The sequence below is a fragment of the Pogoniulus pusillus genome, chromosome 16, assembly GCF_015220805.1.
Source record: "Pogoniulus pusillus isolate bPogPus1 chromosome 16, bPogPus1.pri, whole genome shotgun sequence".
NCBI classification, from domain to species: Eukaryota; Metazoa; Chordata; class Aves; order Piciformes; family Lybiidae; genus Pogoniulus; species Pogoniulus pusillus.
In genome coordinates this window covers 12,550,168-12,577,983 of record NC_087279.1, presented here as the reverse complement: position 1 = coordinate 12,577,983, position 27,816 = coordinate 12,550,168, and the positions used below count along the sequence as shown (strand labels likewise).

Below are 27,816 nucleotides of genomic sequence, written 5' to 3'. Positions count from 1 at the left end.
TTTGCTTCCTTCTACAGGCTGGAGACGCAGATTTGCCATCCACATTTTAGCAGAGATGCATGGTACATAGTAAGTGAATGCTGATGTACTTCCAACGAAGAAAGGGATTACAATGGAGAATGGCTGACACAGGCCTATTCTATCTGAAAGAATCCCTCTAGAAGTTTTCTTCCTAGGTCTGGTCAAAGCTTGCTCAGAATCCAAGCCATTAATTCATGAAAATATTGCAAGGCCCTTGCTTTCTAAAAGCCACTGACCAGCACGGTGCACAGTGCACTAGCCTGGCAATGCTGACAGGCTGCAATGCACAAATACATTTGCCTGACTTGAGCACTGCCATGCAAGGCTAACTGGGGAAGAGACAATGCTATGGGACACAGCAAACACATCGCTGCCCATACTTCACCTGCAGGGAGTTTTCTCCATGTTTGATGATGGTACTACAGAAGAATCCATGCAAATGCTACTCTTCTCTCCCCATCAGACTTACCCTCCAGCTGAAGCCAGAGGTAGGAATCTTTTAACTTCGTGACTGTAGCAATGCAAACTTCTTCTGGATCAACTGGGTTCACAGCCTCAAGTTTCATATTCTCTTTAAACCCATGGTCAGAAGTCAACTAGGAAAAAGACAGACTACCTCAGTAAGTTATGATCTGTATATCCAGTACATGCTATGAACAGGAGCAACACTTAAAGGCTTCAGTGTTTGAGTAACATAGAAAGATCTCCGAGCAGTCAGAGAAGATTTCAGATTAGCACACTGAATACAAGTAAGATATATAACAAACAACAAAAAAAATAAGTTACAAAAGGCTCTATAGACAGACCTAGAAAAGAACACATTTGTACCCAAAAGTAAGGATGCTGAGACTCACTGAAAGGACTGAGTGCATCCTAAACAAGCTGGAATTCTCTGTTGCTTGCTACCTAAGTGGTAAGTCTGACACAGCCTGACCAATGCATGAGCTGGCAAATCCACTTTATGCATGCAAATAACATTTGTGCCCTATCTGAACGAGTTCTGGCAGACAGCAAAGGAAGCTCTCTTTCCATGTTTTTTGGATAAGTAGGGTTTAACTTTATTAATGAATTTAGTCCATGTTTATAAAAAAATACCTAAAATGTAAGAATGGATATTCATCCAGCTCTGAAGCTCCTGAATTAAAGATAAGAACTAACAGCCAGACAGAGGACTTTTCCTCCTAGAGCCACTCTGCAGCATAATTACAGGATCAATACATTACGAATTCTGGAACTGGCCTACAGTGATCAACTCTTCTCAGAAAAGGGGTAATAAATTCAATGACCTGTTCTAAGATGCCACAGCTTACAAGACAGAACAAGGGCAACAAGAATTCCTAGCCAGAAACACCTATTCAAAAAATGGTAATTCTTCATTTTCATTTCTTCCCCTAAGCACTGCAATAGCCCAAGTAATGTAAAGGGAATTGGAAGGCAGGTGTTAATACTACCCTGTTCCGCTTGACAAGGTATTGTGCTTTGGGAGACAGCAATGCTGTCATTGAATCAACAAAAGCCCAAAATCCAGCAAGTACTTCAGGCACTGATTAATGTAAAATGATTATTTGGTACTAATTTAAGACGACTGGATATTGATTAATGCAACAGAATGTATTTTTCAAGCTGAAAGGAAGGAAGATTGAAAGAGTTCCACTAAGTAAGTGAAAAGTAAGGTCTATTAAAAGGCCCTGTTTCCACAGTTACAGGAGTGCCAAGGATTGATGCTGCTTTGCAACTACTCCATGCACTCTTACACTTTTCATTTTCATAAAACAACCATTTACTTTTGATCTGCCTTGTCACAACTGAAGCATTTGGTCCACTATCCTTATCTAGGAAACTGGCATGCATACATTTGTACTTTCTGAACTCTTCTGCCTCCTCAGTGATCACAGGTAAGGTGTTAAGGTACTGAAATGTGTCCAGAGTAGGCCAACAAGGCTAGTGAAAGGGATGGAAGAAACATCCTCTGACAAGTGACCAAGATCCTTGGGTTTGTCTAGTTTGGAGAAAAGGAGGCTCAAGGAGGACCTCAACGCTCTCTAGAGCTTTCAGAGCGGGGATAGCAGAGAAGGAGGTGCCAATCTCTTCTGTCTGCCATCCAGTGACTGGACACATGGGAATGGCTCAAAGATGTGCCAGAGGGAGGTTCAGTTTCGACATCAGGAAGCACTTCTTTACCAAAATGGTGGCCAAACACTAGAACAGGCTTTCTAGAGAGGTGGTTGATACCTGTCAGTGTTTAAGAGGCATTTGGACAATGTCCTTAATACCATGCTTTAACTTGAGAGTTCAGGTAGTTGGACTAGATGGTCATTGTAGGCCCCTTCCAACCAAACTACTCTATTCTACTCTACATGGAAAGGTACTTTAAGTCAAAAATATGCAAAATGTTCTTCTCCCTGGAGTCTTGAGTGTCATTCATCTAACAGAAGAGAGATCATTCTATGAGAGAATCTTACCGAAGGAAAGCAGCTCTGGGGAGCTGCCTCAGCACCACACTGTTTGAGGTAGTCTGCCCAATCAAAGTCCTGCCCAGGGTAACCTAGGTAAAAAAAACAAGGCAAAGGGGCTCATTTAGCAGTATGTGACACATTGCAAACTGAGAAGTACAGATCTCTGAAATCTGGGTCACTCCAGTTTGTCAGGTGACTAGGGTTTGGGCTTCACCAAGCCGTGTCAGACCAGCCCACAGCAGGATTCTCATCACATACTGCAGGTATCCTCCTTATTTTCATTGCACTTTTTGTACCTCACCCAAGGAAAGCTAAGAGATAAGCACCCTGTGGTCTTCACTCCTCTGATGTCAAGAGCAGCTAAACCAAAACGTTCAAAATTCTGTGGTGGTGAAGAAGGGCACCTGATTATACAATACTACTGACATTTCCATTTGGAGAAAATTAATAAATATTTCAGGTAGCTGAGGATCACTTCCCCTATTCCCTTATGTCCTGAAGCAACACCTTAGTAACCAGCTGTATCTTGCCTCATAGGTGCTTGTTAAAAAGCATACTTCATTATCTTCTAAGAATTCTATACAATGTTGGACAGCAATGTTCCACTCTGACCAGAAGCAAAAACACAATGTAAAAGATAGAGGCTTCTGATATCATGTTAATTATTGCTGGAACCAACACATTCATTCAAGTGTTCAGGTTTTTATGTATGACTGGTCCCCCCAGCCACTGTCATCTTCTCAAATGCAGGCATGCACCCAGGAAATTTCAGTTTCACCAACTCAAAGCTCCTGTTTCTCAGAATTTGATCATGTTCTTTGCTTGTGCTGTAACATGCAATTGTTTCTCAAAAGTCTTGTTCCAAAGATAGTGCTCTGGGGACTGCCAACCTGTTTCCTTCAAAGAGGAGCAAGCACAGACGTACCTGGTGGGGGGCTGAGATGCAGGCCATTCTTCAGGCTCCACTGCACAGGGAAAATGCCAGCACTGTTGACATGACAAATGTAAGACTGCCTGGTTGTACGGTCCGGTCTCAAGTCATCAATTTCTATCATGAAGTACCTTTCATTGTACACCTGTAGTCAGCCAACAGAGAACCACATAGTCTTCTAAGTAGCAGACCTTGACCTACTGCTCCCTCTCCCTCATTTTGCCAACTTCTCTAAAGAGCCACACTGTCTGATGGAAACCCTTTACATGGAAATACTGTGAGACTTTGAAAAAACTCAAGCACATATCTAAAGAGAATTTATGAGATCCACAAATGCCAAGACTCCTCTACATTACCTGGAAATTTAACCAATATAAAGACTAATAATAAAAGGTAATATATGAGCACTCTGAAAGTAAGTTAATCCAGTGCTATATTATTTTTTTTAATGAAAAATGCAGAGAAATGAGTTTGTGGCCTTACTGCCACCCTCTAATAACAAACTACTTCTTTCAATGAGGCTCAACTATGTCCCAGGATGGACTGTCACAAGCAAAACCACTATGCACTTGAAGTAAGTAGGTGCAGGAGAAGAAAATAATTTTGCTTTCCTTGGAACTGCTTGCACCTTTTAGTAGTAAGTGAGCATCTATATGCTAGGGTTTAAAAGACAGAGGCTACCAAAAAGCAAAATATGATTACTATACTGAGAGGCTATCTGTCCTAAAGGAAAAGCAACAGCCTGTGGAAAAGAGACACGAAGAAAAGGAGTGCATTTTGCAAAGCATGTCCTGGTTTTATGCTGTACAGCAACATTTTAGTTTACTACATCAAAGCAGGTCTCTTTAGAACCTTTCACCTGCTTATTAACACAGGGCAACACAAGTGGCTAAAAATCTGATCATATTGAGTAATTTTAATCTCAACTTTTAAACACATGTGTGGGCCCTTGTTTGAAATGAGGCCACCTAACTGCCCAAGATTTTACACAGTAACAGTGGAACTTCTGCAAAATCAAAGCCTCAGCATCTACCTTTAGCTGCATAGTCAGATGATGAGGGACTGTATCTTATCTTTAAAACCTAGGTTTGACAATTTTAGCCATTTGATCTTTTGAGCTTGTATCTTTATGGAACTTCTCCCCTCTGCTCCAATCCAATGGCTTAACCATTAGCAGTTAAGACTGTTTTTTAACATCTATTCCCTGAGGGAGACATGCAAAATGCTTCATTTGTAAACTAGTTCAACATTTTAAGAAAACCAGTTAATGAGAGTTTCCTGAGCATTTAAGAATAGAAGTACCAATAAAATTGAATCTTAGGAGTTAAAGAACCATGGTACCTTGAGAACTGTAGCTGGAGAGATTACAAAAGGAGCCAGTGGGTCCACAGCTTCTAACTTCATGCCTTCAGAGAATGAATGCACTCCAATCACAGGTTTATCCTGAGAAACGATGTATCTGCGTGATTACCTGCCCTTCTCCACCAAAAAAAGATGTACCTAACACAGTTCTCACATGATCAGAGACATTGTAGCAACCCTGCACTTCTCTGGAAGGACAGTAATGCACAAGACCAGCTGCTGAACAACTGGAGATGCCATTATAAAGAATCAAGACTAGGGATTTTTCCCAGTATGTCAACTCCTGGCTCACATACTCGTGATGGGTGCATTACCTAACTTAATAACAATTTTATACTACTAAAATAATTTTCTATTATTCTTACTTTTTTTTAAACAAGAGGGAGAAAGGAACAACTGAAAAAAAACCTCACAACCCCCCAAACAGAACAGGTAAAGAATTTTGGGTAACAGTGACTGCCTTCCCTGAACTGTTTCCTAGGAACCTAGCATTTTCATGGCATCATTCACAGCAAGAAACTGCATGTATTGTGTCCTTACTTTAAAGAGATCTGTAGGAATTGATGACTCCTCTTCCTCCTCTTTCACCTTCTTCAGAATCTCTTGCCAATCTGCTTCACTTTTTAGGGACCTAATGGCTTCAGAAAAAAAAAGAAAAAAAAAAAGGAAGCAGTGAACAAAGTCATCTTCTACCTTCTTTCTTTTTCTTCAGAATACATCAACAAAGCCAAAAGTTGGATTTGTTCTCTCCTGCTCATGCCAGTGCAAATATCTTCCTTCTTAAAAACCTGCTGTTTCCTTTGGATGCGTTACGAAAAGGGGCTGAAGTCAAGCAACACTACCATTCATATGCTGCCCAGGCTAGTTGTTCAGAGAAAAGAGACCATATGAACACCAAGGACAACTTCCAGGGAAATACATGACCAGAAAACAAATCCCTAGCTGTCTAACACTAACTTATTTTACACTTAAGTAAGCAGAAAATTCAAGAAATGTTCCACAAGTCTGTCCTGGCCACCTGTTACTCTTTCAGCATCTGTAATTGCAGATCACATCTCTTGCTGATGGGAGAGGAACTACTTGTACCAGTACCATCAAGCACAAAGGATCCCTGTGAGTATATCAAAGCTTTTATGTGACATGAAAAGGAAACAAATCCAGCAGCTAATATTTTTAAAGGCCATTATTCACTTAAATAGCACTGCAGAATCCATCCATCCAGTTTCTATCAGCGATTTGGTGTCCCTCTGTTCACAACCTTGCTTTCAATGGAGATTATTCCAGCCCTAGGAAAGGCAGTATGCTCAGTCACTTCAAGAGAAATTGGTTTGGTTTCCTCAGCATGATTTCCTCTTGTCATAAAAGTTAACTATAAAAAACCCCAACCAATTCACAACAAGAACAAGTGCTCCAAGCAACCTAAACTTCCCAAGCTAATAGAGTGTGACAGAACTTTAGACACAGACCTGCCCTGGCAGAAAGGCTTTAGAGTCAATGCTCAGCATCTTCCAGTTTTACCAAGATTTCCCCTAACCAGCAAACAAGTTACATCACTGCTTGGTTCATAACCAATCCCTTTGTGTTTAAGCTATTTTATATCCCACCTCCTTGATAACCTCACCCTGACATGCACTTATCTGGAAATTATGATCATCTGTCCTGCCCTCTCCCTCTGCTTCCATGCACTCATTCCCTGGGCACTCATTCTAAAGTTTTTTTTCACATTCAAATAACACCTTTCTAGACAGTGCCTTAATTAGCTTGGACTTGGAGTCACAACTGCAAACGTTCCTGTTGAGCAGTACTTCATAACCAGATGACTTTTCCTCCAGGAGTACAGACCTACCAAAATTAACTGTGAAGGAAATCCCTTCCTCAGTTCCTCCTTTTCCACAAATAGGTAGAAAGTTTTGACTGGCCAAACCATTTAGCACCTTCTGGATGAGTGTGTGTGTGCTAGTTCGAAGCTAGCTAGAATGTATTGGTGAGAAAAACTAGATTACAGGCTGTGAAAGGAAAACAAGGGTGATGTCTACTTCACTCATAGGCTTGCTGAGAGGTATAAGAACAAGAATCCAAATGTAGATAAGGGAGTCGTGCTTCTTCTTGGGGCATTGCCTGCACTGCATTTCTCTATGGCCTCTCTGACGTCTCTGTGATTAATCCACTTTGCTTCCTAACCCCCTGGCTGAACCTCCATTCTTCCTTGGGATTGGGGTAAGGTTGAGAGGGGTGGGAGAAGGTGGAAGGGTGGTTGGGAGCCCCTCCTGGGGACCCAGGTTTCTGGGAGGGGTGTTGTGTTCTTCTATTACCTTTTACCTTGTCTATTTCTATATATAACTGTATCTACTGTAAATATCTGCTTGTATATTGAGCTAGGCTGTAAATACAAAGCTTCATTCAAATTTCCAGAGCCAGCTGAGTCTGGTCTGGGTGATTTGCAAAGTGTGTGGGAGCAGGGAACACCCAAACTATCACAGTGTGAAAAGCCCTGTAAGACTATTTAGTGGTGTTGTCACATTTTATTAGCTACAAAGTCTGTCAGATTACACACTGGTTGTGTGACTGCCATGTGCACGTGGAAGGCAGATTTAGAGCTCTAAAGCAGTGGTAATATTCCCTAGCCTTTAATCACCATGTAACAAATATGCATTTTGAAATACCTGAAGGTGGTTGCAGGCTATATCCATGTTGATCTGCCCACCCCACTTGGTGAAGAAAAGGGTCCAGGTAGAATAGCCACTGGTCGAATTTGTCAGAGTCCTCCAGGCCTTCATAGCGCAGCTTAAGTCTGCCACCAACATTCTCTACCACGTTGACTATCCAGGCTTCCAAGGCATCTCGGAGGTTTTGGAGCTCTAGCCGGGAGCCAGGTGCAATAAGATCCAATGGATTTTTCCCTCTGTGAAGCTACAGGAAGAGCACAAATTATTCTGAACAACAAAGCTGAAGTTCTCATTATTATTTTCAGAAGCATTATCACTTACATAGTCACGGTTTGAAGGAAACATGAATAATCTCTTTTTAAAACAGAGTCACCTAGCATGCAAAGATGACTAGACAGAAAACAACAAAGATTAAAATGCTGGCTGTAATAAAGATGTCAACAGCATCAAAAAAAATTGGTTTTGTACTTTAGAATCAGACACTGATAGAAAGAGCAAATATTGTCTGAAGTGGACAAGAAAGGATAAGAATTTGGCTCTTCACTAGCAAAGATGCAAGTAAAACAATAACCTGCCCATTAGAGGAAAAAAAAAAGGCAAAGGAAAGGTGTCTACTGAGAAAAGGCACTACATGAAAGCTGGATAAACATGAAGCACATGACATCACTTACCCCCTCCAGCAAGTTAGCAGGAGCACTGCATGCTCCTTTCAGCACCCGCCGAAGGAATTCCTCCTGGTCAGGTATCTTGTCCTTGATACCTAGATCAATAAAAGAAAGGCTGTGATTATTCCTGCTAGTTAAAGAGTATTCAGTCAACAAGACATTACCACACTCATGCACTGTCTAATTCACAAGAATATGGCACACACTCATCAGTAGCACCTTAAAAGAAGGAAAAACACAAAACCAACACAACAAAAACTTTAAAGGAAATGAAACACACAGTGGAATTTGGTGGGTGATGATTAAGATAACCAAAGCCTCTGCAAAAATATGTCCAGTTCTGAAATTAAGCATACTTCTGGAGTGTACTGTCTGCTTCTGCACATACAGCCAATACCTTCAGGCACTTTGAGAATCTTTTTGTTCTGCTCACACCAGCCGATGGGGTGTAAATCAGCTGTCATGATATCACACCAAAAGTCAGCCTTGCGGTCTTCCCCATAGCCATCGTAGCGTAACAGGAGCAGCTGCCCACAGGTGGTAATGATGGTGGCTACCCAGTAGGTGTTTTGGTCAGACTTGACAGCGACTTCCAGCTTCATACCAGGGGCAAAACCATTCTGCAAACTTGTATCCACCTGAAGAGAAAGATCAGCACATTCAAGCACCTCCCAGAAATAACAGGGAGCAGAGGGAACAATTTAGACATATTTGTTAGCAAAACACTTGAAGCCAAATGCCACCCAGCCTCTTCAGAGACACAACTTCATCACATTATGTGACCCAAATTTGAAGGCACACAGGATCATCATTACTGAAATCTCCCTTGCATTTTATAGTACCTTTTGAACCTTAAACCGTTGCCTTGCAATTCATCTTCCTGCCCTGGCCAGTACCTCACTCATCACTGAAAGGCTTTCCAACTTGCAGCTGGGTTGTCAAGTTGGGTTGAACTAAAGGTCAAACTCAGGAACACAACTTTGACTTTTTCTGTTAAGCTATGTCTTTCAACTTCTTTGAACCAAGAGCCTGTTTGAAGTACATAGGCATGCTTTAGATAATGGTATCGCCATGTCCTCCACCACATGCATTTAAGAAGTCAGGAATCTGCACAAACTGCAGAATAAGGATTTTTCATATCTCTGTCCAAAACCCTGAATCATTTTGGATGCAGCATTGTTATATAAATTGCATGGAACATAACCAGTATGTGATCTTCAGTGAAGTCATGCTTTGACAGCAATAAAGCACCGCACATTCTCTGTCTGGTGTGTGCAGCTAAGGAATCTGACAGCACAGTAAGTTCACACTGCAAGATGCTGAAATGTGAACTTAAAAGAGAAGGCAAAACAGTAAGCTTCTCAGATCCCTAACAGCTCCTAGCTCAGACATTCCTGAAAGAGCAGAAAGATCCTGTTCTCCTCTCACTACAGTGCGCTTCTGACCTATGCTTAAGTTCATGGCCTCAGTCTTAATTACATATCTAACATGCTGATCTTCTGCTCTCAGCTGAATGTAACTAGTCTTTGGTTTCTTAAGTGGTCCCAAGTTCCATTTCCTCTTTGAATCAACTGCAAGAGAGGCCTCCAGCATGATGCAGATGCAGTAGCTATTTTCTGGGTTATTTATTACCAGTTGTGCACTGACAGTTCAGTAACTGCCACAGCTATTATAGTCTCATCAGCCAGCACACACTGGTTTACTAAAAATAAAACAAAGAGAACCACATCAGAAAGCAAAGCATATGCCTCTGTTAACCGTTCACATCCTTTAGCTTAACATCCTTTGCTTAGAGAAACCCCTTCTTAAAACAAAATCAGCAGGACCCAACAAATGCAGGTGTTTCAAAGTACTATTACAGAGGTCATCTCTTCAAAAAGACAGCTGCTTAAGAGAGAATAGTAAAGACTCCATATTCTGATTCCCGAGAGAAAAGCCGTGAGCTCGACACGAAGTCAGAGGGAAATCCGTGCAGCTCGCTGTGCCCGAACTTGCCGCATAGCCTCAGCAACAGACGGAGCTTCCCCTGAAGACAGGTGCGCTTTTCTGACAGTCCTTGATGTTCCCCGGTGGATACAGCAGAGACCAAGAAGTTAGCACCCTCTCCTGGCAGCTGGGCAAGGCGACACTACGAACCAGTTGGAAGTGCGAGCCTGTTCCTTCGGGCTGGCTCCCGGAGCAGAGCGGCTAGCGGGAGATCTGCGGAAGCAACGCGGGTCCTTTCTCGGGAGCAGCGAGTCTGAATGGCGCCTTCCTGCTGCACACGCAGCAACCTCAGGTGGCCAGGAGTGGACAGTGACAACTCTACTCAGGCTGCCCCGACCTCAAACCCTCCTTCCCATGGAGCACAACCCCCTGCTCTGCGCCACGTCACTGGTCAGACCTGGAGGTCCAATTCAGCTCAGATGGAGGGAATGATAAAGAATGGACAGCAAATGCTAAGAGCAAACAATAACACAGAGCTCAGATGATGCTGAACACCAGCTCATTAGGTTAATCTCTTCTCCTAGCTAGGCTGTAGGCAAAACAGTCACTTTCATCTCAATATTGTTTAATTTTTTAAAAGCAACAAATGAAACATTGAAGCATGCTTAATTTGAAAAAGGAGCTTGCATTTTCCAACGTAAGCACAGTACGTTTCACAAGGTACTGTCTTGCTCACAGTAGGAGTACAATTTTGAGCACTAGTACAGGCATACAAAGAAGTCTTCTCTCCTATCAGCAAGTCTAGTTCCTTACTAACACAGGCTGTGGAATCTTGCTTCTCATTATCTCAACCTGACTCCTGCAACCTGGGCTAGGTATTTCTCCTCTACCTTTCATAATGGGAGGCTGGCCACAGTCTCATGACTGATATTTAAAAACTACCAAACAAAATCCTTAAGCTTCCATCTTTCATTTAATTTCTTTATGTTAATTTATTTATACGTGCCCACCTGCTTGTGCCAATATTATTCTTCAGCTTAGTTTTTTCCACTTTATTTTTCAAAAGAGCTCCCTTGTAGCTCTTCTGATAGTTATTCATAAAATTATGTCATTATTCAAGTCAAGCAACCAGCACCACACAGTCAGCAGCTGGACAGACCACGAGTTGCTAGGGCAGAAACGTCAGTGCATCTTTGCTCTCCACTGAAAAGCCCTCATGTGATGTATCTCAGAATCACACTAGCTCTTGGGGGGCGAGTCTGTTACATAGACATGCTGGCACTATCCTCTGGGAGGCACCAAGGTGCTCCTCCTCTACCTTTTCCAAACCATTGCCTTCTCAGGGACAGCAGAAATTCTCAGCATGTGACCTTGCACTATTGAATCTCTATTAGCAGCAAGATCTAGGTGATGCAACGCTGCTGTAAATATGCTTCTCTCTCTGTCAATTCAGTGTCAGCATTAACTTTCCAAATGCTTGTGCCAAGCTTATTACAGAGAACAATGAAACTGGCCTCCAGACAAGCTATAAGAGGCCTCTGCTAGCAAACGCCTGGCAGGTCCCTCTTCTGAACATGCAGGCATCTCTCACCATACTCCTTCATGACCCTTGGGCGCTCCTGGCACGCTGATCCCCAGGCCAGGTCCCTGTGCCAGGGCACGGAGCACGGCCAGCCAAGCTTTCCAAGTGTTCACACCAAAGCACTCTCCAGAACATCACTGGCACCAGCATAACCGCACCATGTTCTACACACAGAGGGAATAATGGCAATAAAAAGGTGGATCTTTTCTTTATAAACCTAATTGTGTTTTTATGGAGCATGGCACAGCAACTAGACCTCAGTTTGGCAGCTGAGTTGGCAGAGAGTGTAATGCAGGAGTAGCAAAGTCATTCAAACCGTGTCTCCTGACGATTAACAAAATGTACCTGCCATGTCAGTTCAGCTGTCCACCACTGTAAAACTGGCACTGCACAGAATGACAGGGCTTGGAAGGGACCTATGGAGATCATCTAGCCCAACTTTCCCCCACCACAGTAGGTTCACCTACAGCAGGTTGCACAGGATGGCATCCAGGCAAGTTTTGAATGACTCCGGAGATGGAGACTCCACTACCTCTCTGGGCAGCCTGTTCCAGTAGTCTGGAACCCTCAAAGTAAGCTGCAGTTCATTTGTATAAAGTCTAAGCTAAGACAGCAAGTTTCTTTAATAGAGATCATGTAAGGTAAACCACACCAAAGGAGCAGACTGCTCCTTCCATTACTGCAAAATTGCATTACTACAGTTCCACACTGCTCCCCCAGTGTGGGCTGAATGTACAAGCTTACGCAGTGGTGGTGTCCTTGCTGGAGCCTTTGCACACTAAAGAAAGCAAGCACAGGCCTCTCCTCTCAGGAAATGAGATCTCTGGTTTTTGAACAAAAACCTTGCAGTTGCATCCCAGTATATGGAAAAACCTCAGTTTGTTTTCCTGGTGCTTTAAGTCTCCTGTACTGAATATGGTGATATTGGACACAAAAACCTGGACACCACCAAGCAGTGTGCCATGCACAAGTCACTAACACCCAGTCTTTGAAAAACTACTAAATAGTAACTTTATTTAATAGAGTTGGATAAGGATAGAGGCTGGAAGACTGGAAGGCATTTTAGTTGTTGGAAGAGATGCGAGAGGTTTGGAACCCAACTTATAAACCTCACTTTCACTGATGACCCAGTACAAGAAGGCAGACTTCACATTTATATCTAACCCAATGTGACAATGCACTCCAAGACTTTGCCAAAAAAACTTTAATTAAGGATATTCAAAGAAAATTACAAAGGCTTATCAAGACTTCATCCTATCCACTAAGTCTGTGATCAAAAATTAATCCTAATCAATTTTCTAACTACTAGAGTCAAGTGCTGTTATTTTTATCTTGGCTTCCTTAAAAGCCACCATTAAAACCTTTTTACGAGAGCACATTTTAATTCTGCTGTTGAAGAACCACGCCACCAGCTTTTGAAAGCTACTCTTTCATAACAGCTGTCTAGTAGCAATCATCAAAACATGAAGGAGACTGCCCAGTCTGGGTTTAGTGAGAAAAATCAACCCTATTTTCTGGTACAGAAAAGACTAGAAGATCCACCTCTTTCAGCACCTGTGGATGGGATTACTCCATGCTATACAGGCAGAGGAACATGAAAAACGATAATGAAAAGATCAATTTCTCCATTTTTCTTTACTCTAAGAAACATGGTTCTAGATAAGTTTTCCAGATTGGAGACAACACATTGATTAAAAAAAACCCCAAACAATTAATTATTCAGCATATCAATAAAACAATGTAGATGGTTGATAAACAAGCAGCCCCTTACTCACATGTTTAAAAGATCCATGGGGGGCTGCAGTTGCTCCGGTGTCTTCTAGATACTCATCCCAGTTGAATTCCATTTCTTCTGTACTGGAACCAGCATCTGGAAGATGAGCCAAAGGCATATTTAGCAACCTGTTGGCTTAAGTCTTAGAACTTAAGAATGACAGCAAAACTTTCTTCAGTCTCAAATGAGTGAGTACACAAGCACATAGTCAATACTTCAACAGAGAGACAACACTATTTAGGCTTTCTCTGTATGCAAAAGGTACTTTAAGATTGATCTGAAAACCAGTGAGAATCCTGAGCAGCATGGTTAAGCACAAGTTGTGTACAATTCATGAGAGGAGATCATAGACAGAAGAGTTCTATATTTATAACAACATATATAAGAAATTCCAAACTCCAGGCACACCAGACAGTCAGGGTACTACACTAAAAACAACCCAAGAAATGGCAATACCAGTAGTAAATTTGAAAAGGAGGACAAAAAAAGCCACACACACACACAAAAAGTAAAAAGTGAAACATGACTCATCTCTTCTTTTATATTAAGTGGCATTTACTTAGATGTTATAAAACACTAAAGGCATGGAGAAGGATTCAGAGTAGTTCAAATGAAAATAGCCCAGGATACAACTGAACTCATGAATGCTCGAATTAGTCACTGAGAAAAAAACCAAGAAAAACCCCAGCTCATAAAGTTAACAGCTTCTCCAGCCCAAGAAAACCTTATTTTTAGATGCATTTAAACCAAAAATGTGCTAACCACACTCAAGTCACAGTTCAAAACTCAGGCTGTAGTGGGCCACACTACCGATCAGTCAGATTTTCTGCTGTCATTCTCAAATTTGTTCCCTAGCCTCTGTCTCTGCTTCAGCTCTTGGTTCACTTCCTCACTCCCCTCCCATTCTCATTTTGTTCCAGCATGTAACCCACTCTGCTGCAAAGACACCACAGGTTGGATTTCAGGTCTCCTGTTTAGTTTGGCACAGCTGCATTACCTTTTCTCTCTGTGAGCACATCTGGGATGACCAGGGGAGTCCCACCTCACAGAAGAGGCATTTTTAACCTCAGCACACAAACTGTTAACTTCAGGTTCAGCAGCAAAATGGGATAGCAGTGACATGACACAAAAGTAACGCTTTTCATTTCCACTTTTAGACCAATCCTACCATCAGCACCATAGCTGTCTATGAATGAACAGGAGAGATTTCCACCTCTCAGTAGCAGGAAACCCAACACCTTGTTTATATTTGAAAACAGGGAAATGTCTGTGTATGACACACATGGGGAGAGCACAGCAAAGGTTACAGGACACTGACATTTCCTACACACTCAGCCTTTCTCAGAATGGGTGTTAATTGATCTTTCAGGGAGTAGCAGCTTGAGTAGAAAACACTGCATGTCCAACAAAATGAAATATCACAACACGCCCTTATGAGACCTCCAAGATCATCCAGTCCAACCTATCACCCAGACCTATCCAGTCATCTAGACCATGGCACTAAGTGCCTCAGCCAGGCTTTTCTTGAACACCTCCAGGGATGGTGACCCCACCACCTCCCTGGGCAGCCCATTCCAATGGGAAATCACTCTCTCTGGCAACAACTTCCTCCTAACATCCAGCCTATACTGCCCCCAGCACAACTTGAGACTGTGTCCCCTTGTTCTATTGCCGGTTCCCTGGGAGCAGAGACCAACCCCCACCTGGCTACAACCTCCCTTCAGGTAGTTGTAGATAGCAATGAGGTCACCCCTGAGCCTCTTTGACCAGAAGTCTGAGCTACTTTAAATCACCTAAAAATCTTACCAGTCCTGAGTGTAAAGTAGGTTCATTTATCTTCCAACCACTTGTTAAACTCATCTTCAACTTTCTGCTGTAATTCTAGGATTTTCCCCCCCACACATTTAAAAATGCATAGTTAGCTTTTGCTTACAGAGTACAGTATCTGTTTTGAAGGCAGCTCTTGCCTCTCCCAAACCCAACTGCATTTTGCTGTTTTTAAACACCCACAGCTGGCCTTTGGTAAGCCTCAGAGCTCAAAAAATCCAGAGCTTGAGTATCACCACCACTTTTAAGAGATAATGTTTGACTTACCTAAAAGAAAACCCAGAGTAAAGGGGTTAAGAGACAGATCAAAGCTGATTTAAATTAGGGTGGAGCTGGCAGTTTGTATTGCAAGTCATTCTAAGAAAAATAGAATTTCATTGCAAAACGTTGTCAAAACAGATTAAAATTTCTGGATTTACTTTTTTTTTTACTTAAAAGTGCTTAAGTTTACAGCTGCAGGACCAAAGTGGGAAGAAACAGGTCGAAACCAATGTCTATGGTCGCTCAAAGCTGAGGCAAACATTCGTTCTTCTGCGTTTCCCTCTGTAAAGCATCCAGCAGCTCAACAGCGGCAACAGCTCCACTTTTATCTAACTCCAAAAAGCACTTTGTATGTAAAAAGCTCTGCCTGCAATATCTAAGGCATTCCTGTTTGAAGAGAAACAAAGCAACATGACTGCCCTCTGTTTTTTAACAAGTTTGAAAGCCAAGTAGCCCGACCTGGGAATTCTACACGGACCTCGAGGCTTTCCAGCCGCAAGCTCTTTACCAAGCTGCTTGCAGCACTGAGTCTTCAATAATGTGCTATCATCAGATAACTGTCTGAGGGGCAGTTAAGCTCCTTAAATGAGGCACAGGTCACTTAACACACTGAAAGGGTCAATTAGTAACTTATATTGCCACTTAATTGCTACAAGGAGCTCCTAAGAAAGCCAGTCTGCATGCTGCTCCAGCTACCCTTTTGCCTCTAACTACAGCTAAACCCCATTCCCAACTGGATCAGAGTTATCCCAAGTCCTTTGTCACTCCATTCAGCCATGGCCTTTGCAGGCTATGTGTTTTCATGCCCAAAAGAGATGCTGCCTTTCAGGACTGTGCTGCCGTGAGATGGACTCAGAACGCTTTGTACTGTACAGTGCCCAAATATGACCAGCACACCCAGAAGCTCTCTTGCAAATCACTTCTCTTACAAGAACAAAAAAAAAGAAATAAAAAAAAAAAAAGAAAAAGAAATCACAAATTCCTGTCCAACACTCATGGCAAATTTCATACTCTTCCTGCTTTATTTTGGCAAGTTTCATCGGGTCAGAAGAATCTTCCCCAGCTTTTAAAAGTGCACCTAGAACTTTTGCTGTTCTTCTCATTCCAGCTCCTATTTCCAAGGCTTTACAATTAAGTAAGACTAGGCAACGAGCCCCACACTTCAACCCCTGGGCAGGCAGCACTGGGGAATTCAGGTGCTCTCCCTCCCTTGGAGGCTGACACAGCTGAGGACTGTGTTTAGCTACAGGATTGATCACATCTATCTACTGCTGCTCACAGCCCTGCCACAGCATCTCAGGTTATTTAGCACAGCACTTACTGAATCAATGCGGAACATGAAAAGCTCATTGAATAAAGCTCCAAGCAAAAGTGCTGCCTGAGGTTCCATAGTGAGAGCAGTAAATTAGTTTAATTGTGGCATGTGGTAGGACTACATAAACCATGAAAAACCTCAGAATTCAAGTGTCTATTTTTTGACATCTGAGTGCAGAAACACTCCAGGTGTGATGAAGGACCATCTCCCTGCTAAGGCTCAAGCTGGCTGGTAATCTTTGAGAGTCAGAATCCAATCACTTTTCTGGTTTTATTGACAGGACAGCTGCAGCAGAGCAGGTCCTGTTTAAATCAAGCCTTTGATCTAGTCCATTGGTATTTTTTCCAAGACCCTACCGCCCAGCACCAGCCTTGCAGGTCTGCAGATCCAGGGATACACAGAGGACCGGCTTAATTACACTACATTCCTGAGGGGCCATGTGTCTGTATTAACCATCCTGATCAGTCTGAGTTCAAGCTCTTCAATGAAATCTCAGAAATTTATGTCAGAAACTCTCTCTAACTTGCAAATGAATATGACAAATGACAACAAGCAAACCCACATTTAATCCTTTTAATACTAAAGCACAATTTAATAGTCTAATGCTGCATGGGCATACATATATGAATGTTTTCTCTCTCCACATCCATAATTGCTACAATGAATTCAGCATTCTACTACACAGAGATCTATTTTCCTGTGTTAGATATGATGACTGAGACACATGATAGCTCTGTGGCAAACCACAACTTCAGCAAAGGTAGAGAAAGAAACCAGATGCAGTTGTCATCTCTGTGGCCTTGACAAAGAAGTAGTTTTTTGTCAGTAAAGCCAACATTTTATCAAGTAACATGTGAGAAACATCCTACAGAGGTTCCATGAGGAACACCTGTCTACACTAGAGGTGAGAAAATTGCCCATAAGAATGCTAGAAGTTGCCTAAGCAGATATATCACTTCCCATCCATCAGTATTTCTACTGGCACTACTATGAACACTAATTCTTCCTTTCTCAATTTTACCATGAAATATGTTCTGTTGCTCTCTGATACATACAGGAAGAGAAAGAGTGCTAATCTGTACCATTTGGACACAAGAAGGTACTGAAGCATTAAGGAAATAAGCTCTTAAAAATACATGCAATGGAAATAAATCTACACCAGACTGTTCCAATCTTTGGATTGGAGTTAAATTCTCACTGTAAATAATTTTCATGCATCTTTAATGTGATTTAGTTGAAGACTGTCATATTGGACACTGAAGTACATCACACTGAAGTGTGCAAGACCTTCAATTAAGCCTAACCTAAAGGTCTCTCACCCTGAATCTTAGATATATTTCTATCTCATTTTAATAACAGTTAATATTTTCCATCTATACCAGCTGCAAGGCCATGAATAAATAAAGGCAGGTTGGAATTTCAGCAGCTGAAAAAGTCTGTGACAAGAATGAAAGTTGTCTTTTCCCCTCATAGTGCAGGAGTGTATCACAACCAATAACCTTGACAACTGTCTAGGTTCTTGTAGGCAGAAAGCCTGTCTGCAGACACCAGAGACACAGGAGAATCTCCAAAATCTGCTAAAAGTAAGGAAATTAAAAGAATATGAAAGGAATAACCCAGTAGTGGTTGGGACTGGTCTAACTCAAAAGCACTTTGGGAAATATTCCTAGAGGGCACAACAAAACCACTGTGCTTACTTGCACTTACATGGGTGGCACTTGTTGGAAGCTATCTTGGAATTAAGCAAGAAAAGCTCTCCTCAATTGCTGTTTGCTTTTCACAGCCACTCATACTCAAATCAGGCACAAAAAAGGATGCTCAGGAAAATAGCTGTTGAGTACTCTTCAAGGCAGTATCAAACCCTTCCTAGCTATTCCAAAAGCAGAGAGAGGTGTGACCTCTGGACAATCTCTGGTATGTTTTATGGAAGACGGAAAAATGGCAATAAAGGCTTGAGTACAGAGGGACGTGCTGGCAGTCTGTGAACACCCCACTGCAGACCATGTAGACATCTCCTTCCTGTTCTCAGTCTCTCAAAGCCTTTTCTCTGCCTGACACTACATGCCAGAAGTTAGCAGTTTCTGCTAGCAGAGGAAACTGTTGGCATGTGCCTGGAGACATTCTGCATATTTGTGCATGCTGCTTTTAGTTGCTTATCTAAGGGTATAATGTTGGCAACAGCTGGATTGATTGGTTATAATTAATAATCAAAAAGCATACTTCAGCATGATAAAGCAGATGATAGCATTCTGCTAAATGCACTGCTGATTAAAATGAAGTTTAACATTTCCTCAGCACCACTGATAGAAACTAAATCTCCATACAGTAAAGATACAAAACCTACCAACAGCAGAGCTGCTTGCTGGACAAGCACCAAACAAAGTAGCACTCAGATAAAATGCTAATCAAATCGTTTACATTGGTAACTCCAAATTAGAATTTATTTTATATGAATTGTACCAACACTATAGGTTGGGACCTCTTCAAAGAGAAGGAACAAACCACGATAGGCAAGTCAGAAAAATGGACTGTCGCTAACCCTTTAAGAGTATACAATCCCCAGAGTATGCTCAGCCACCCCAGATCAGCACTCTCCCCAGGCTGGTGTTTCAAGGTGAACCAAAACCTGAGCTAATTTATCATCATATGCCACTCCACAGCAGGTTAGGAGTTGATATCCCAAGCCTATCAAAGCAGGCACACCAAGGCATATCAGAACAACAGGATAGATGACAATAGCAGCAAACAACTTCAGTTACCTGCCTTTTTAAACCAGCAGCACAACCTTGTCAAAATATTAAGATAAACACGAGGACAGAACAAGATAATATTAACCACTCTGACTGACAAATGCCTTATAATAGTAGTACTAAAGCCACTGAGCTTTTCGAGACCCCATGTCATAGTGGTACCGCAAAGCAGAAAGACATAGCTTCTTAAGAGTGCAATTACTAAGGTGAGTCAGATTTTGTTCTCCTTTAAGCCAATGATACACTCTGCTTTTGAAATAGAACAATAACAGACATAAGCCCCAGAGACAGAATCTAAGACACAAGCACTGAGATTTGAGTTTCTCCTTGTACACAGCACTCAGCACCAGACACTTTCACTGTTAAACATTCACTGTGCTCATCTTCATTCCATCTCACTCGACAAGGTTTTTGGGAGTCGTTAGCCAGGGAGCTCAGCCAGACTATTACCTGCATCATACTGCTGTTCTCCATTCATCTCCACAGTAGCCCAGTGGTTATTTCAGGCAGCCAGAAGCAGGGGAATCTGAGCTGTCACGGTTTGGTGGTCATGAGCTGCCTCCTGCCCTTGATTCTGCTGGTAATCAGGACATTCAAGAAGGGATCCTGAAAAAAACCTGAAAGGAACAACTGATAAGAACATCTCCAGTAGATCTTAAGTACTTTAAAGACATGTGTAAAACATTACTCCAGCAACAAGCCAAAAACATTACAGCAAACAAGGGCATCTCACTGCATTTATGTTTAACTACTCCATGCCCCTCATCTGCAGATCAATCTGATCCTAGAAAAACACCCGTATTTTATGTATGTCAATTATAAAGCTGACTTTTGACATCTCTTCAGTCCCCCAATAAATCCATCCTTCTCCAAAGCTTCTTCAACCCTGCACGAGGCTAAAGAAGCACAGAACTAACCAAGTCATGCTTCAGGAACAAGACGAGATAAGAATCTAGCTCCTCTGTTACCTGGACCAATGTGAATGTCTAAAGTCAAAAAGCCAAACTGACACTTGCAAACGAAGAGCACAACAAGGCTTACAAATGTCTGCTCAGGCTATTTTCTAGTATTTTGCCTATTTGCTCTCCACAAGCCTTCAGGCAATTTGCAGATCTGCTTTTGCATGCCTATATGGCAAGTTTAAATATATGTATACATTTAAAACTTCGTAGATCCTTAACAGTTTGGCCAAGGATGACTTCATGACTTTAATAGGCCCACTGATGGAACAAGAGGATGCAGCCTGAAGCTGTGCCAGGTCAGGTTTAGGCTGGAGGTCAGGAAGAAGTCCTTCACAGAAAGAGTGACTGGACATTGGAATGGGCTGCCTGGGGAAGTGCCGGAGTCACCATCCCTGGAGGCATTTAAAAGGAGACTCAGTGAAGCACTCAGTGCCATGGTTGAGTTAATGAGATGTTAGGTGATAGGTTTGACTCCATCATCTCGAAGGTCTTTTCCAACCTGGTGAATTCAGTGACTCTGCGACTTGAAGACACCAGTGAGTCTATTCTACTATGATGTAGGAGATTATTTATTGTCAAAATGTTGCTTGTTATATAACGTGGAAAAATCCAACAGACTACATGTGAAGATCAAGATATTGACTGTATTTCAGTGTCATTTTGTAGTACTTTATACCAGTCTTAAAATTTTCTTTGTTTTTTATGGCAGTTGATTTTACTGTGTATTAGCTGACAAAATACATTTTAAGATACTTGAGGCAGCCATTGGTCATTCTGTATATTTAAAAGATGGTTGGTATTGATACTGACTTCGCCCATGCCAATGGTTCCTCAAGGAGAAGCAGTCTTGCACAACAGCACAGAACTGCTCCTAACTACACTAGGCTGAAATTACAATCCTGTGGTACAAGAAAATGCAAGCAAGTAATAAAACCCCAGCCTGTAACACAGAGTCCTTCCATTCACCAAATATCTTATGCATCACTTTCACCACCAAGGGACAGAGTCCCTCTCTGCTCTACTCATACTCATCTCTGCCAACAGAGCTCCAAATTGTTTGGAAGACAGCACAGCAAGAAAATGCTGCAATCTGCTTTGACAAACCCCACCACCAATACAGAGGCTGTGCAAATGTAGATGGCTGAACTCTTTTTAACATCTTATTCTGTTATTCTAAACCAGAAACTACTGCCCTGCAGAACATCTAAGAATGGTACATGTCAAAAAAAGCCCTGAAACCAGCTGGTTTTCACACCCCTGTTTTACTACACACCTGTGGCATGTGCACATAGACTGTTGTGTAAGCTGAAGGTGTTCCTGCTCCAGCATTCGTCAAAACAAAATAACCCTAAACATTTTGTGGTGAGAATCCACAACTTTCAAACTATTCCTAGGAGCAATTAAATCATGGGCTCATTGTTAATGGTAGAAACCAAGAAAGGACAGGTCTAAAGCAAGCCCACCAGTTCACCGTACTGGCAATACACTGTGATTATTTCTCCTTTAAAAAATCCTCCACTAAAGCAAAGCTGTATAGTAAATAAAAGCTTGGGTTGTGTGTCTCTTAATATCACACTTTGACTGACAATTTTATACAAATCAATGAGATGGGGCATGAGGGGACCCCAGACCCAAGACTATTGCCTTCAAAATTCTTGTAATAAAAATATAATCTTCAAATTCCCTTAGCAATCTTATTGAACATCTGGGAAGCACCTGCTGTCTTTTGAGCAAGACATCAGAAGTAATGCAGAGGTCCAAAAATCTGGGTTTATAAGATAACAGCTAAAATACATGCTTTAAAAAAAGAAAGCTCTACACATTTGAAATGCCTGGTTTGTAAAATCCAGTTTTGGATGCCTGCAGTGTCTATGGAGACCTACCTGATAAGCCTTAAGAGAGGGTTTGTGAGAGGGTGGTTCTTTGTTTGGCTTGGGGTTACAGAAACCAACCTATTTTAAGTGTGGCTGGGTTCTTTTCCTGCTACAGCACAGACAATTGTGTAAGAAGCGTAAGTTGCCTAGCAGATGGAAACACAAAAATCTCACTTCAGAATGAGTGTCAGAAATGAGACATTTTTCCCATCCAATACTGCTTCTCATGGTGCAACCACACTTTCACTTCCGAAGGTGTAAGTGCACTGGACACGCTCTAACTACAAATGACTAAGACGCTACCCAGTTCTTCTCCTCTGAAGAGCACCTTCCATCCCACCACAAGTGTAGCAAGACCGTAGGCAGTTTTAGGCAGGCTGCAGTTGAATTTGTATTGTCAAAGAAGCAGCTTGTGAACTACAACTGCTCTGAAAAATCCTCAAGGAGATGTTTTTTGGTTGTTTTTTTTTTTCCCTTTGAAAATCTATCTCTTTGTTGACGATGGAAGCATTTTGAAGAAGTAGTTCTAGTATAGGGAAGTTCAGGTGAGAGTGTGGCTGCTTCGACCAGCTAGCCTGCCCACTTGCTCAGGAATGTCTCAGCGTGCTCAGAGAAGACAGCAGCTCTGGTAATCCCAGGCACAAGGACTGGCCAAATGCCGGTGGCGGGGACCGGAAGGCGCAGTGTTTACTGCCCCTGCTGATAGCAGTATCTTAGGCTCCCTTCTTCCCATGTAAAGTGAATGACTCATCATTAAACCGGAGAGAAATGAAAAGAGGAAGAATAAATGGAACCCTCCCGCAAACCCAAACCTTCCCAATGTGCTGCAATTCCCTTTTGTGGAGGGTTTCCATGGCTGCATTGTAAAATGCTGTGTAGCAGGCTGCAAATGTCCAGAGCATGTCTTTGAAACATCCAGGCTTGCTAACTGGCAATATGAGACAAGTCAAAGTAAACTCAAGTTGCACTTCAGGTCTAAGTGAGATGCCAAAGCTGTACTGTAGACTGAGCTACAGGTCTTGGCATGATTTTTAGGGAACTGCAGTGTAGAGCAGTGAAAAGCCTGGCTGAAACTTCTCATCACTACACTGGTAGATTCATTCACACACAAAGAAAACAACCAACTTGAACAGAACTACACCAATGGCGCTCAGTGGAGAGTTCTCAAGTACAATCAAAACCACAGCCAACTTAAAAAAAATCATTACACATGAGAACAAAAAGTGTTAAGGTTAGCAAGAAATATCATTAAGAGTTACTATTTATGGTAGCCTAACACCACAAAAATCTACTGCATGGAAGATACTAGTGCTGCCTTATTCATTACAGCTTCAGGAAGGCACCTGGAAGGGAACCAAGCTGACGAATTTTGCAGTTCTTTCTAAACTGCTCCTGTCCTGCTCAAAAAGACTATGCTTAGCATATACCTGCAAGGTCACAAGTTAACTCCCAGCTCAGCTCTGTCTCTAAGATTAAGTCACTGAGGAATCAATCACAGGTACCAATCCCTAACAATCTCCATTGGTTCCTTAAGTGCTGTCAGGACAATGCGGAGCAGAGCACTCAGCCTACCCTTTCTGAAGGCCTTCCTCCTGTAGGCACCATCTGAGATTCCATTTATTCCACGCTTTATTAGGTAATGCTGGAAGATGACGTCACTGGCAACCTGCATGACACTTGGCACTGTGAAGAACTAACCAACGAAATACTTTTTAATCATGAATGAAAATATTTCCTGGTAGTGGCCTTCTGTAAGTCTGTCAGCTGTCAGCCTGCTACGCCAACACAAAGGCAACGCTGTGAAAAGTGCCCAACAAAGCATGTAGCCCAGCAAATCTGAGGATACGCCACTGGCTTCTGATAGTGAAGTCCTGGCAAAGTGCCATCAGAATTTAATTCCAATTAAAACATTTTCAGTTTATGGGAACCAGCTCTCAACTTCTATAACTAAACTAAGTGATGAAAAACTAACTTCATTTTTGGTTGTAACATAATTTAAGATGCCCCTTCCCCCAAAAAAACAACCGACCCCAAACTTCAAAGAGGCTGTTTATTTAAAAGATGCCAAATACTGGCAGCTCCTGGTAAAGCTGATTGATATTCTGCCCAAGTCAAGTTGGGTAGTTATTCAGGATTTCATATGCAGCTCTGGTGTTTTATGTACACAAAAATCGAGTGTACTCATAATTAGCACCCGCCATGGCTGATGCTTACAGTCTGGCACCCCAAAGATCATCTTTTGATAAATCTCAAGGGGAGGGGAATGCAACTGCTGCTGGAACAGAGCTGATTTGGAAACACTTTGGACTCTTCAGTCTCACTTCTGCATTTCAAACCTGCTTTCAGCACATGAAATATTCAGATGTTAGCAACTGGAGGCAGCATTAAAAACTGTTACAGTTCATTAAAGCCAGATGGCTCACTTGAATATGAAAAGAAATCAAACATAAGTTGGATGTTGAATTAAAGTAAATCAGCTGGTGTCTGAAGCTTAATATTATTTTAAAACAAAGGCGCATGAGAGTGGGGGCAGGAGACACCTCTATGGCCTGGGGAAGAAGCTACAGAAAGGATCAAGTTGCAGCAAATTCCTTCTTGTAAAGGCATCCAGCAAAATCGAAATCTTTTGCTCTGCACAGGCTGGCAGAAAACCTGTTGCAGAGGTCTGTCAGAGCAGGGAAGGAGTTCTTCAATGCTGGGAACCTATGACTGCCACTGAATGAGATAAATCTGCTAACCAGGTAGCAGTAGTGGTTATTCTTGGACCATAGCCTGCAGGTGGGAGGAGAGAGGGTAAATGTTCTGGTCCTTCTGTTCACTCCCACACATATCTGTGATTTTCACTTGAAGGAAATACTTAATTATGTGTTCCCTATGAGGGGAGATGGTACACAAACTTCATCTAAAGATTTTTTTCTAACCAATTCTTTAGTGTAGGACTCACAGCTGTAGCACAAACAGTGCTCTGTTTAGTACATCTTCTAATCAGGTCCAGTGTTTGTAGTGGACATTCTTGCTGGCATTTCAGAAAGAAAAACTAATTCAGGATAAAAGCAGCCCTCTGCTACCAAATTCTGTCTGAAAAAAACATTCAGAGTAAACAATGTGAAGTACAAACCAAGTACAGATGAGTGCCCAGCAGCAGAACCCTTTCCCAGTGTACAGCTATAAATAGGAAATAACTGGTCAGTTCCGTGCCTCATCATGCATTTTTACTCTGTGATCCTTGCAGTCAGTATTCCCAAATCATCTTACTAATGATCATGTTCATCATAAAAGCTTCTCTGTAGTTAAGATTTAGAAGTTTTGGGACAAAACTAGCTGGAAGGAGAGACTTCACGAGCAGATGATGCTGCACGAGAACAACAATTTTGGCCAGAGGGCCAAGTCCTGCTGCTGCTGCAGCAGGTGAACTCTGAATGATGCACAGACCTTCACGGGCCTTACTCCTTACACTGCCACACAACTCCAGTTACAACCTGTAGCCAGTTCCAGATGTTGCCCTCTGCTCTTTCATTACTGCAGAAATAAGCAATTTCCACAGCCTGCAAAAGACAACTTCAAGCTTTCTTTAAACCTTTTCCTTGTCTGACACCCCTAGAGTCAATTGTGAGTGTAAGCGTCAGCTGCCCCTTCTGCCACAAAATGAGACAGTGACTCCAGGGGATAAAAGGGGAGAGTTCAAATGAAGATTTGCATTCAACTGGGTACTTGCAGGCCAGGCACTCTGTCAACATATAAGCAGATCTGAGTGAGCCAAAATGCAGTTATGCAGGGTCCTTTACCTTAGCACGTAAGCCAGGTTGAGAATATGAGGCCTTTGTAAAACACATATGCACCCTCTTTAAACACAACAGGACTCCACTCATCCTGATGGGTCTCTGCCAACTCCTCACCGAGAGAACAAAACCAAAAACTGCAAACGATCATCTAGGATAACAAATTAAGTTACAGTGTTTAAAATTCCAGTAGAATTTATTAAACAAAATAAAAAATCTATAGCACAAACAGAACCCAACATAACAAAGTATTTGGGTAGGTGCAAACTTTATTTTAGGTCCACTTACAATGTGCAGTACTTGATTCTTTGTGACTCATTTTTATGAAATGGTACACTGGAGAGCTTTGCATCACAGTAGTTTGGAGCACCCTTACTTAATATTTTCAGCACAAAAAAAATTAAGATACTTGGTAAGCAAATTCCTCAATCAGATCCAAAATCAACACCACTGGAGAAAATTAACTTTCAAGCTACTCAGTGCAAGTTTCCTTCTTTCTTTTGTATCAATGGACTCACAGTACAGAAGGACCCAACCCTTATCAGGGCCAGTACATTTCCTTAAAACAGCTATATCCTTTTGGGAGAAAATGCTGGAGACTGGCTAGACACTGCTGCCAGCTCAGTGGAAGAATACAGCTGATTACCTGCCATAGCAGATCAGCAACCATCTCCATCAAGGCACAACTGCAGATATTTGCCTCCTTGGAAAAAAATCTCACCCTTGAGATGAGGACTGAGAGAGGCAAAAGCAAACAACTATTCCGAACAGCATTCAGTGTAATATCTGTGATGGTAAAGAACTGTTTAAAATTCACAGATCAGCAAATGTCTGCATGATCACTTCTGCTACACTCAGATAAGCCAAGCACCAAAGCCCACAAAGCCTCTCTGCCACAGGAGCATGACAGCCATCATGCTTTACTTGTACTCTGCTGCCCAACTCAAAGATTTTTTTAACTCCATTCACATTGTGCAAGAGCAAGGTGGGCACAAAACCAGTGTCAGCCTCACCTGCCACATGGCCTAAGATTCTCATTTCTCCTGTTTTGTGATTCAACTGCATCTGCACTTCCCTGATTGCCCATTAACCATTCTTCCACACCCACAGCATAGCTCTCAGACAGGGTATTTTAATTATTTTGGGGAGGAACCAAAGTATTATACACATCTACTTTCATACCTTTCCCTCCTGTCCCATCACTCTGTGACTCTCCCTGATGGGGAGGTCCTTCTCCTTCAAGAAAGGGTCTCCAGAGTCCCATACGTAACACAAGCTCCAGCTTTTATGAGCCATTTAGAGTCAAAATAGGGTTTAAGACCTGTCTGGTACTTTTGTGTTTTCCTGTTTAGTCATTGACAGTTTGTAGCCTGGATAACATTTAAGATATTTTTTAACTCACAGTTGCATAAACAGATCAAGTGTTTCACACACATATGCCTTCCCAGTACCCACAAACAAAAGACAAAGTGGAAGATTTCTCACAACCTCCAATTTATGCTGCAATTCCATTTTTCCCAGTCATTTTAATTGCTATTCTGTGACGAGCAAAAAATCAATTTCAGTTGCTTCTGCAAGAAAGGAAACTATCTCCACAGAGGGCTTGGCTCAGCGCTGTTAGCACACTCCAAATCTTTCCAAGACAGCCCTGCAAGGCTCAGAAAG

The 27,816-nt window shown here is 42.1% G+C and overlaps 1 protein-coding gene across 1 annotated transcript in view; it reads right to left on the bottom strand.

Annotated features, from left to right (window-relative positions):
- SFMBT1 (Scm like with four mbt domains 1) overlaps window positions 1-27,816 on the bottom strand; it is a 73,893-nt gene that overhangs the window by 13,757 nt on the left and 32,320 nt on the right. Inside the window, exons 2-11 of the mRNA XM_064156531.1 lie at window positions 19,987-20,153; window positions 13,385-13,479; window positions 8,499-8,739; window positions 8,108-8,196; window positions 7,434-7,680; window positions 5,311-5,408; window positions 4,750-4,851; window positions 3,403-3,553; window positions 2,484-2,566; window positions 491-617 (exon numbers count right to left, since the gene is read on the bottom strand). Coding sequence (XP_064012601.1) covers window positions 491-617; window positions 2,484-2,566; window positions 3,403-3,553; window positions 4,750-4,851; window positions 5,311-5,408; window positions 7,434-7,680; window positions 8,108-8,196; window positions 8,499-8,739; window positions 13,385-13,479; window positions 19,987-20,014 — 1,261 coding nt within the window. The 5' untranslated portion in view covers window positions 20,015-20,153. The remainder of the gene's footprint in view (window positions 1-490; window positions 618-2,483; window positions 2,567-3,402; window positions 3,554-4,749; window positions 4,852-5,310; window positions 5,409-7,433; window positions 7,681-8,107; window positions 8,197-8,498; window positions 8,740-13,384; window positions 13,480-19,986; window positions 20,154-27,816) is intronic.